At 34.8% G+C, this 12,195-nt stretch overlaps 1 protein-coding gene across 9 annotated transcripts in view; it reads right to left on the bottom strand.

Moving 5' to 3' along the window:
* ZNF236 (zinc finger protein 236) overlaps positions 1-12,195 on the bottom strand; it is a 93,072-nt gene that overhangs the window by 46,493 nt on the left and 34,384 nt on the right. For 8 of the 9 annotated variants that reach the window (XR_005103033.1, XM_037379381.1, XM_037379386.1 and 5 more), the window contains exons 9-13: positions 9,562-9,765; positions 7,768-7,996; positions 5,763-6,035; positions 3,434-3,637; positions 101-245 (exon numbers count right to left, since the gene is read on the bottom strand). Coding sequence is in view for 8 of the 9 variants with exons in the window: in XM_037379381.1 (XP_037235278.1) it covers positions 101-245; positions 3,434-3,637; positions 5,763-6,035; positions 7,768-7,996; positions 9,562-9,765 (1,055 nt within the window). In the remaining variant the exon portion in view is untranslated. The remainder of the gene's footprint in view (positions 1-100; positions 246-3,433; positions 3,638-5,762; positions 6,036-7,767; positions 7,997-9,561; positions 9,766-12,195) is intronic. The other variant, XM_037379383.1, reaches the window with a different exon arrangement.

Genomic DNA, 12,195 nt, shown 5'->3' with positions numbered 1-12,195 from the left:
AGAAATAGTAAAATATCAAGTCTTTTCAGTGAATACTATATAAATCTCATGATTTTCCATAGATTTGTTATTACATACATTTCCTTTCTTTTTATTTTACCTGATGTGTTGTTTAAGATGACAAGATTTTTTATAGGCTCGATGGCAATAAAAACATTTGTATGGTCTGTCTGCATCATTCACAAAATTATTGTTAAAATAATTTTGGAAGAACTGGCTATTCCTTGGGATTGGCTGGATAAGACCTGCACACATAAACACACACACACAAAAAGGAAAAATTAGTTCGTAAAGTTATTCCAAAGTTGCAGTAGTCTGAAGAGCTACTATTTGGAAAAAAAAGTGACCAAACTTTTAGTATATGAGAATATAAAGAAAATGTGCATGTTGACAGCACTTATTTAAAACTATGCATGCATCTGTTTAGCATTATATATATTATATTGCACATTCTATCCATTTTAGTGATAGCTCTTCTTTTATCCATAGGTCCACCCCATCACATTAAGACTCATTTATGTCCTAAATAAGCATTAACTTTAAAAAAATACTCTAATCAAATAATATTTTTCTCTCCCAATTGCTACCTTAACCAAATGACATCTAATCAATGTACCCCAGATATATAACTCAACAAATATTTAAAACTCAATTTGTGAAAAGTACAAAACATGATGATATGCACGTGCCTTTAAAGACATGCATTTGCCTTTGACTGGCTAATCAGTCTTGCTAATTCTCTGCATATCTTCAAAAATTTATAGGGAAAACCACACCAAAAGCCCAAACCAACTTATTTAAACAAATGCTCTTTATACACTGGTCCCTGAAGTCAGTCAAGTGTCATTTTGGAAAACTTGGTTAAAAGTTCCTGCTACTAAAGGTCCAACTGCTAATGCAGGAGTACGCTGTCTCAGAAGCGGCCAACAGAATGGTATCATCCCAAACACTGTGACAGAATGGGAACAGCAGCAGAGTTCTCAAGTAAACAAACTCATCCTCATTCACACATCTGTGAAGTCAAAAGCACTCATCACAATACTAGTAACATAAGGCTGAGTGATGAAAAGTTTCAACAAATATGCAAAAGATCCCTTCATGGTCCTAAATGTTCACACAGAAGCCTTGTACGCCATCTTTTCCTTCTTCAGACTGCTTCATCTAGCTGATATGTTTCATATTCAGAAAGGAAAGCCCAAAGGGTCTCTGCTGACTTCCAAATGAAATTGAAAAGAGCAGAAGACAAGGAGAGGGAATTCTCTCAATTTTGAGAGCAGATGGCAACAATGAGAAAAGAACAAGTTTCTTGTGTCAGACTTGAAAAAGTATATTGTATATACATGTATGTTATATACATATATTTATAAATCCATATATGCCAAAACTTCCTTCATCTTCCCAACTCGCTCAGTTGGTCTAGGAAAAACATTTTTTCTTCAAAAAAAACCCAAACCAAAAACCACAATGCAACCAAAAACCCCAAAATCCCAAACCAAACCAAACACCCCACCAAAATGAAACCTACAACCCTACTTTCTCAATTCCTTCTCTCATTCATCTGCTATTGTAATTAGTAGTAGTGTACAGATGACAAGTCTTCCAATTACAAGAGAAGGAATTTCGTATGACAAGTATTTGCTCCCAATTATTTTTGATCAAACAAAAACATAGTAATTCAGTTAATTAATGAATGACAGATGAGTAACTTGTGAGCATATCCCAGGTTACAATGGTTCTGGTCTGCAGAAGCACTACAGAAATTCCTAACAACATACTTAAGAGAACAGAATCAACAGAAATTCCTAATAAAACACTTCCAAACTATTTACTCAACCTGTTCAACTCTGATAAATCAAACATTTCTCCAGACTGTTAGAACAGTTAAAAGTGGCTCTACACTGGATATAGCAAGTCAGTAAATAGTTCTGAGTGGAAACATTCTAGAAAAACGGTATTTTCTCCCATTGGTTCCATCTTTGTAACGACAGCACACACACAAAAAGTTAGAACAAATTTTTTTTGCATTTCCTAGTCAATAAATACTATCAACTAATGCAATAAAATGAAACAAACTGTTACAGGTAAAGAACAGTTTGTAGACTACTTAAATAGTTTTAGAATAATTCAGACTTTTTTAAAAAAGCAAAATGTATCTCAACTTGTTTTATTTTTCCCATCAAATGTGCCACTCAAAGATTTTACCACTATTACAGAGCAACAATACTAGTTTCTTGTCAACTCTAAAAGAAGTATTTTTTTTTTCTGGGAACCATGGACATATTGTCAGTAGGTTGAAAAAACATGACACCTTCTAGACAAATGGTGGAACTTCTCATTTTTGCATTGAACATTCCAGTATCAGATGACTTCATGTGTTACCAGTACTTTTAGGAAACAACTTTTATAGTATTTCTTCTATGTTTTTCTTCCCAAAAAACCTGGAATTTCACTGCACAGATCTAAAGTGCTTTTTTCTTTAAAAATGAAGAAATAGGACTGTACCTATTCAGAGTTCACTTAAAGAAATACTGTGTGATCTGAATAGCTAAAGCTGTCAGCTAAGTTTTGTTGCTACCCTGAAAATTTGAATGTCTTATACCCAATACCAAAATAACACCTGCATACAGTAATTTTTGGAAGCAGTGAAAGCAAAAGGGTTTTTAAAGTATGATAAAGATTTTATCATTAGAAGTTAAAGATACTACCAATATAAGATTCTGCTATGTAAAGTTGACTCCGCAACAGACAAGGCAGGGGGGGTTAGCAGGCTGGTGGTGAGTCAAACAGGGAAGAGTAAATGCCTTGCCCACTACATTGACAACAATATATATTTTCTTGATTGAGCTATAACAGAAACTGACCTTCTTTGAAAAGGTGGTTTTATGTAATACTGTAACCATTATTCTACAACGAATTAAAATAACTGTATGAATTCTCTATAGCATGTTCCAGAATTATTCTGCCCTTTTTTGAAATATTACCACTAATAATTACCACTAATCCAGTTGAGGTCACAATTATAAGAAATACACTAAAACTATACAACATACCAACACATTAATGTATGTAATTTTAACAAACAGGATTATCTTAAGAAGAATCTAGGTCATAAACTGTCTGTCATTTTTTCTATACCCACAGTCTAACAATATTTAAATTATACTCCTCTCCTAATGCAATGTGAAAATGCACACACTTTTTTCTGGTAAGGATTATGCAACTTCTCTGTAAATAAAAATATTCTTCTTAACTAATTCTAGTGCAAGCAAACTATAAAGTATGGCACTTTTCTGAAGTCTGATTATTTCTGATGACTTATTTCAAAGTGCATCTTTCTGAGTAAACTCTGAACATGTTTGCCTAATTAAACTGTGACCTCTATTTTCTAGTGAAATCCAAATTTCAAGAAAGTTTGGATTTACTTGCTCTTTACCTAGATCAGTTATGAGTATGGGCTCTTGCAAAGGGATGTCTGGTACTGGAACAGTCGTCTTTCCTACTCGAACTTTTGCAGGTTTACGTTGATGTCGCAGCTTTCTTAGTTCGGTATGTTTAAAATGGGAAGCAATATGAGTTTTCCGGTGGCCTGATGTTCTAAACTTTTTGTCACAGTGAGGACAAGCAAAAGGCCTAACACCTGCGAAAGATTAAAAAAAAAAATTAGTTTGTGATTTTATTTCCACCACTCTAAAAATGTAGCTTTGAAATACAGATTCTCTTTTCTGCATTTTCTCTGTTTTCTATCAGTGTTCACTATTAAATAGGTTTTCAAGAGATCCATAAAATCACATCAAAAGTAAATACGAAATTGCTGAACTACTAACTGGCTGCAGCATTTATCACTTCAAGCAAGCTCGTTATCGGGAAACTGGATGATGCAAAATTTCAAAGGGTTCCAGAAGCTACCCTAAGAATTGCAGATAGTGGGTCAAGTGTCCTTCCAAAACAAACTGTTAAAAAATTGTGAGAAAAAAGAATGAGCAAACACACAGAAAAATTATATCTAATAGGATAAAGAAGAGGAACAGTGATGTGACAAAGTTTAAAGAAATTCCAGGTTGGTGTCTGAAAATGTCAGCGCTGTTTGATGGCAGTCAAAAAAGCACACCAACAGGAATTAATCAAGAAAGACATTTGCAATGCAAAATCTGGTAGAAAATCTCTCATTGGAATGGATACCGGAGATCTTGGTAAATTACAAAGGCAAACAGAGCTGGTGAACTTTCAGCTTTTGCTCAAGGGGAAATCTTGGATTTAGAAGGCTAGGAAACATGACTGGGTATCATCAAGAAAGCTCTATAAAAATTGTAGGTAGAAAAAACGCACAGGAAATAAGAATGAACCATGCTTCACAATACAGTAACTTAAACATCATATGAAACCACCAAGCAGAATCAACAGAAAGTACTTTACTCAACATGTAGCTCAACATTTGGATTCATTAGTTAGGTTGTTATAGTACTAAGTTCATATGGGTTCAGTATCAATTTGTTTGCTAAGTGCGGAGGTACAGCCTGCTTCATAAAGCCCTCAACCCAAAGATTACTGGAAGCTAGCTGTACACTGCTAAACAGCATTAATGCAGGCTTCCCCTTTTCCACACACGGCCATCACAGATGGCATATGGGGGCTAGATGAACCTCTAACCTGACCCAGTAAGCCTAACCTGCTAAAGAGAGGAAGAAAACACATCAGACAGGAAAAACAGGCGTGCTGAACAATGGCTAAATACATGCTGGAGTTCCACGAACACTGGACTACCTATTTTTCAAGCCACCTAGTGCTTTTGCAACTTTGAACAAGTCTGACTTCTTTATAAATAAAGGTTGACTTTAAAGTAACAGCAAAAATACTGCTTTACAAGTTTACAGAAAAGAAAGTTAAAAACTTTCTGCAGATGAATCCAACATCGATATTTCATGGATTAAAGTCATCTGACTATAAAACATATTGAACACCCAACACACATAGCAGCTAATGAATGATACTTTTGCATAATGTAAATACAGAAACAGGAGTGAAATGAAAGAACAGCACATTTTTACAAGCTTATCTTGCTGAAAATTTACTTACCTGCAAAGAACAAAGAAAGAAAAGAAAAGAAAAGTGGAAAACAACCAGGTAGTCCACCAAGAGTAGAAAATTAATTTTTCTCTATACAGAGGATAGAAGTTCAGCCACAGAAAAACAGGTATTGAAGACATCACATATGATGTGAACAAGGACCATAAGAACAGAGGAGTTTTAGGATATGCAGTGTAAGATATTGAAAGCAGGTAAGTTGGTGAAAACACGAAGTACACGTTACTGCTGAAGATAAAATGGGAAGTAACGAAATAGTCCTGAGTGATACAGTGAAATTATCAAAAACTGTGTGGAATGGGAGGGCAGCAAAGATGCAGAATAATTACAAAAGGTAACTGGGGATAAGTAAAATCAGAACTCAAATTCTAAGAGCATGAGTCTTTAGAAAGCACAATTAAATACATTCACAATAGCGGTATTAAAAAGGAGCGACAGCTGACTCATCAGCAGAAAATTAAATGTCCATATTTTTTCTAAGAGCCCCAAGTTTCAAAGCCATGAAATGCTAAAACAAAAATATAAAAGTTCATCATGTAAGACACTAAAAACAGTTCATTCTTTAATAGATGTCAATGACATGATAGACATCTCTACAATTTAAGTGCTTCACATTGTCGTTTTTCATCCAAGGTCTCATCCACATCCTAGAAAATACAACAGCAGTTTTGAGGCCTTACCTGTATGTAGACGAATGTGAACTTTTAAACTCCCTGAGGTGGAAAAGCATTTCATACAAAATTGGCACTTGAAAGCTTTAATGCCAGTATGTGTTTTTATGTGTGCTGTCAGAGTACTCTTAACAGCAAAGGCGCGGAAACACTGGGGACACTTGAATGGCTTCTCATGAGTATGAATGCGAATGTGACGCACTAGATCACTTGGTTTTTTAAATTCTTTAGAGCAATACGGACAAACATGCCACCTTATTCCATTTTCTTCACGTACAGAACCTAAAATAAAGAACATCAAAATGAATATGTCACAAAAACATTTTGCAAAATAGATGCCATTACAACGCATTTTTGTGAACAATTAACTTCTCTACCAGATACTGTCTACTTCACAAAAACAATGATGGGCTGGAATGAGAAAAACAAAACCCAAGAGAATCCTGTTGAAATTCAAACATTTTTATGCTACTGAAAATGAAGAAGATAAAAAAAAAACCCTTAAAAATGTCTGACTACAGAGAACAGAACAAATGCAATGTGCACACCACTTAGAAATACGGAATGTAGTTTTAATGCAATATAATATACCAGGTAACTTATAAATACCATTTCTAACACAAAATTACACAACAATTAATATAACTCCTCAACCATAACCACACCAAACTATTTCAAGCACTAAAGAGTTATCTAACTGGAAGAGATATTTTATATGGCACTCTCTTCTGCAAATTCAGACAAATTAGACTTTATAAATTTTTAAAGGAGTAAAAACTCCATAAGAAGTCTGAAAGATTTACAATTTAAGGCCACTTTTTCACAAAAGTTGTTTTATGATCCAAGAACCCTAAGCTCTGTCCTAAAGCAACAGCATAGCTTTTCTCAACAAAAATGGCAAAAGAATCTTCTAAATCCTACTGGGTTTTTAATTCATATAAGTTGTTCAATCAGATATTTGCTCATTTACATCTGTTCATGCAGTGGTTTTCTTCTGTAAACCACATCAACAAAACTGATTTTATCAAAAAATAAAGGCGGCTGTGTTTGACTGTACAGCAGTAAACTTTTATTTTTATTTGCAGAGTTAAAAATGTTGTTACTGTTACACACCAGGAACAAAATAGTTATTAGTACCAGAGCTAAGAATTAATGCTGATTTTTAGTAGAGTTATGCTGGACAAGATGAGTTTTCAACTTTAATCAATTTCTACACCCCTTGCAAAGGAAAAAGCAATATCAATGTATCTATGAAGATACTACAGCCAGAGCTCAATGACTGCTTATTATAGCACTGTCTCCACCAGGCCAGCCATTAAAGTATGATGGCTATACTTGGAACAAACCACTTCTAACAACCTTCAAGCTTGAGCTACCTTAACACTAAAGTTGCATTTAAGCACACAGAGACAAAATCCAGGCTTGCATACGCACAATACAGTATGGAGGTGGAACGTTAACATGTATTTATGGTGACAATATCACATCAGTAGTGTGATTCCAGAGGTGCCACGAAGTATCTTCGACAATGCCAACCTTCATCCTTCCTTACACGGCCTAGATCAGTGAAGATCTGCATGAGGCAGCAGTACTGCACTTCTGCCTCTGCGAGGCCTCACTTCCAAAGACAAAGAGCAGTGCTTGCGAGAACTCTGCTCTGGGACACACTGTGAAAACTCAGTCCTTCTCAGAGAAGGATGATTGGAAAAAAAGGAAAAAAAGATTCACATTCTTTCTGTTTAGTCCTCTTCCAAAAACTCCACTGATCTAAACTCAGAAGATTTAACAGTGTAATTTCACTTAATGCCATTCCAACATGTTTTTGTATCAGTATAAGGAAAGTTAAAAATACTACTAATCATAACTTATACACATGCTGTGTTTTAGACAAGAGTAAATTAAGTTCATAACTAGTACACAATACATTTTGGATATCCCTTTGTAAAGCCATCAACACACTCATAAATACTACAGTCCTTAAAGCACAAAATGTAGCAAGCAGTGGCCACATTACCAGGTAAAAACGATGATTTTTTCTTAATAACCTTTTTTTCTTTTTTATCCAGTTTATCTGTACTCTCTTGCTCTTTATCTTGTTCTGTATTATTAGAATCAGCTTGATTATTTGAGTGAGTCTGGATGTCTGGGTTCTGATCCTGGGCTCCAGGAGTCTTAGTCTGGCTGCAGTCAGTAGAATGTGCAGAGACGGGAATGGAAGACAACCCACTGTTCTCTAAAGCTTGCTAAAAGAGAATGAAAAACTTACAGATTACAAAAGAAACATTCCACAGTTTACCCAACTTTTCTCAAACAACTATTTAAAACATATCATGCAAATATAATTAAAGGAATTATATGTCTCACCCTCCCAGAATTCCAGCTGGATTTCAAACTTCCAAACACATTCTTACACAACACCGAGTTCTGATTGTCTGTGAGATTTTAAGTTGCATTTCTTGCACTAATACATGTGCCAACAGCTACCTTTCAGAAAAGCGTCAATTATTTCTACAGAATCATTTGCCAGGAATATATAGCCACCTCTTACGACTACTACATGAGAGAATATATCGCCACAAAGTCACATTTGAAGCCCATCAGCTTCTGGAAAAGCCATAGATGGTATAAAGAAAAATGAAGGACGTTAAACCAAAGAAAGGCTTGGAAGAGCTCAAAAGCCTCTGTAACAAATCACCAATAACCACCTGACTGAAACAAGAGCTATGCACCCTTTTTCATGTACACCCAGAAGGGACTGGAGTGCAGGCACCTTTATGGATACTATTGTGCCCAAAAAGGTTCTGGATCAAGGACTTCAAACACACATTTCAGTAGGAATGTGTAGATATTTGATTGCTCAGAAGAAAACTCCGTTCTGTTTAGTTTGTACAACAATAAGATTAGTGATTAAATGCTCATACAGTAACTTAAGAACCAACCCACTTTTTTTTAAATAGCTATCAAGATAATAGTAGTATTTCATGTTGTAATTTGCTGCAACTACACATCACCTTCCAGACGTCAGAGAACTCATCACAGATAACATGGTAAACCTGCACATAGCTACAAGTAACATCTGAAGTCCTCCAAAAGGAAATGGAAATGGTACTCAAAAAACTAGATATGAAAAAAATAGCTTAAAGGTTAGCAGGCTACCGTCAGTAGTAAAGAATAATATTCTCTGCCCTGTTCCATCCTGTTTATGCCTTTATGCAGTGGAGGCTACAGAACAAGCATAGAAAGTTGAATTACTGCCCTGCATATCTTCTGCTACATTGCATCTCCTACTGCCAGTATCAAGGACAGAATAATGGGTTAGAAAAAGCATTGGTCAACCTAGGAAGGAATTTTCTTGCACAGCTGGGAAATACTCAAATAGCCCTTTTTAATTAGAACAGGATAAAGGCCCCATATACATTCTTATTTTTTAACCAGATAGAAGCATTTTTCCCCTCTTAAATGTCATCAAGTTTTAAGCATGGCATAACTTTAGGACATGTGACAAGCTCCATCTTAGGCAACAGGAAAATAAGCCAAAGTTATCCATAAAATGTCCAGGTATACATCTGTACACTTAAAGCTTTCTTCTAGGTCATATAATCAATATTTATAATCTTGCTTTTGTAATATTATACAGAAAAGATACTTGGTCAGGTGATTAAAGAATTCTTTCTTGACTGATAAATCACTTAGAAATGCAGAAGAAATGCTATCATTGAAAATATCAAGAACAAATAAACAAGACAGAACAAAATAAAAGCAAGAAAGATACCACTGAAATGTAGTTATTCTAACATAGAGCTCTTACCTGCAAAATATCTCTATTGATTCCCACTGCAATGTTGAGTTGTTGACCAGGTTGTTGAGGCTGGTTATTTTCTACAGGACCTGGTTCTGATAATTCAAGAAGCTGCTGGATGACATCAGTTACAGCCTGCTGACCCTGATGAGCAGCAGCTGAGGACACCTGGTTTTCTGTCTGTTGAAGAAGTGGAGACCGAAAATGTGTGGCCTGAAATATATAGCAGTACATTTGTAAAGGAAGATGAAAAGTATGTATGAACTCACCTGTTCGGCTCCCTTATCTGAAAGGTGTTAACTGTCTACCACAAGGATGTCCACTTGTTTAAGACATAAAGATTATACAGAGCTGTCATTCAAGACCTGCTCATTCCACTAAGGAGTTGTTTCTGTATATCCCTTTTCTGGAGTTCTAAGCTGTGAAAACTGTTAAGCTTGCAGCTTGAATTAAGTTTATTTTAACTACTGAACCTTCAACCAGTTTACAAAACACAGGATCAATTACTGAATTCCGCATGCAGAGGCTACAAGAAAAGTAATTCCAAACCAAATAAACAGCACTAACATGGTCATCTTTTTGAAGTTCACATTTAACAAATGCAAGTCCTTTGGAAAAATAAGCTTTTATTAGCTGAGATTTTTTTGCATGAAATTGTGTTGTTACATCAAAACCTTTCAGAAACAAACTACTAACTTCTCCCCTTCAACTTCAAATATTCTGTATCTCTTAGCTTTAAAATAATTTCCTTATACTTTACAAATTTAAATACCCACGGAGCTCTGCCAACATATGAAAAAAACCTTAAAGTCTAAAAGTCAAACCTCTATCTTTGATTTGATAATTCTATCTTAGGCTACCTTAAAAACAAATATGAAGAAAAAAGTGATAAAAAGCCTTGGAATTTTTTTTAAATCAGAAATAAAGATCAAATAAGTATACCATTACTGAAATCACTGCTTGCATTCACTTACTTCACTGCAGAAGAGAAATATATATTTATATAATAGCTAGCCCCATAATTCTGTTTTGTAGAACACAATGGATACTTGCTTCTAATGTTCACTGCTGTTCTCTAAAAGTAATCACTTCCAGGTATTTATGTGCACTCACACAAACACACACACACATATATATATATAAAATGCTATCTTCTTTCAGATCATTTTTAACAAAGAATAATCTTAGGCTTCACATTTGTAATATTTCTCCCAATCTGAAAAATCCTCTGAGATTTTCTTTATACTGACACACTACACTGGACAGTTAAAATGACACTGTCACCATATTCAAGGATGGTTACAAAAAAACATATTAAGAAAAATTGTCTTGACTCAAGTTATGTCGTGCAAATGTGATGAAGTGTTCTTAATGCTGTCTCATGAGATTATATAAAACAAACCCTTACTTCATTTCTCCGACATGCCTGTGAGAACAGCACTTGCTATTTTGCCAATTTAACCATTAGTTTGTCTTTTTTCACCTCACCAGTGGGACAGATGGAAAGACTCCATCCCTTCAGATTCCAATTTAGCAAAAGTGCTATAAACATTTCAGTACGTATTTTACAAAATAAAACACACTATATGCCATCTTCATTGCAATAAACAGGAATTGAAGCAAAGCATGTAGCAGCTCTTTATAGGGTTCATTCATTTTCTTGGAATGGAATGCAGAGAACTCTTCAGTAAAGCAGGAAGCCTACACTAAAAGGCTATAAAATTCTCCCAGGCTTTACAAAGAGAAAGAAAAGAATTGTTAATGAAGGAACTGCTCAGTATCATTGACATGAAAATTACAGTAGTACATGTATTTAGCCAGTGTGTTCACATATTATACTGCAGTTTACATACAGTCTCATGGAGCTTATCTTTTTTGAAAAAGAATATAAACATACGCACATTTGTTACCATTACTATAAAGATACCCTTTTCATTATAAAAAATTTCAGATTTTAAAAATAGCATGGAGAATGAAGCATTTTACTACCTCATAATTCCACATTTGTTCAGTTAGAATAGCGGACCTTGTAATCACCCTTAGTCTGTCTGATCTGCTGTTTAACACAGGCTGCGTGACTGCTCTGAATGAATTACTCCTTCAATTAAAATAACTGTACAGAAATTAGAGCAGTTCTTTAAATCAAGTAATTTATTGTGGTAACTTTTTCTGTTGCCATCCAACTTCAACAAGCTGCCACAACAGTAAATTATCCACACTAAAATTCCATACTTTATTTCAAAGTGTGAATTCGTCTGGCTTCAACCCTCAGAACTTTTCTTTTCTATTAGAGAGATTACAGATTTTTCCCTTTTCTTCAAAACAGCAGATCAAGTCATCCTTCAGTATTTTATTTGACGGGCAAAAATAGGAAATGCACCTTGAATCTCTTCAATAATAAAACACATCATATAATACATCAGGAATTCTGATGGCTCCGATTCCTCCTATATCTTTGAACACAAGTTCATGAATAGTGAACACTATAAACAGCCAAATGACAAAAGCAAAAATTGCCAGAATGAAATACACAGGACATAAAACGTTTTTGTTTCTATGCAGTTTCTTTTCTAAATAAAAAGACCAATACTAGTCTTTCCAGGCAAGGAAAACCTAACTTTCAGCTGATGTATCTATTATTAC

Source organism: Falco rusticolus, chromosome 3 (assembly GCF_015220075.1).
Source record: "Falco rusticolus isolate bFalRus1 chromosome 3, bFalRus1.pri, whole genome shotgun sequence".
Lineage (NCBI taxonomy): Eukaryota > Metazoa > Chordata > Aves > Falconiformes > Falconidae > Falco > Falco rusticolus.
The sequence above is the reverse complement of the archived record's forward strand: the minus strand, read 5'-3'. Positions and strand labels throughout refer to the sequence as shown.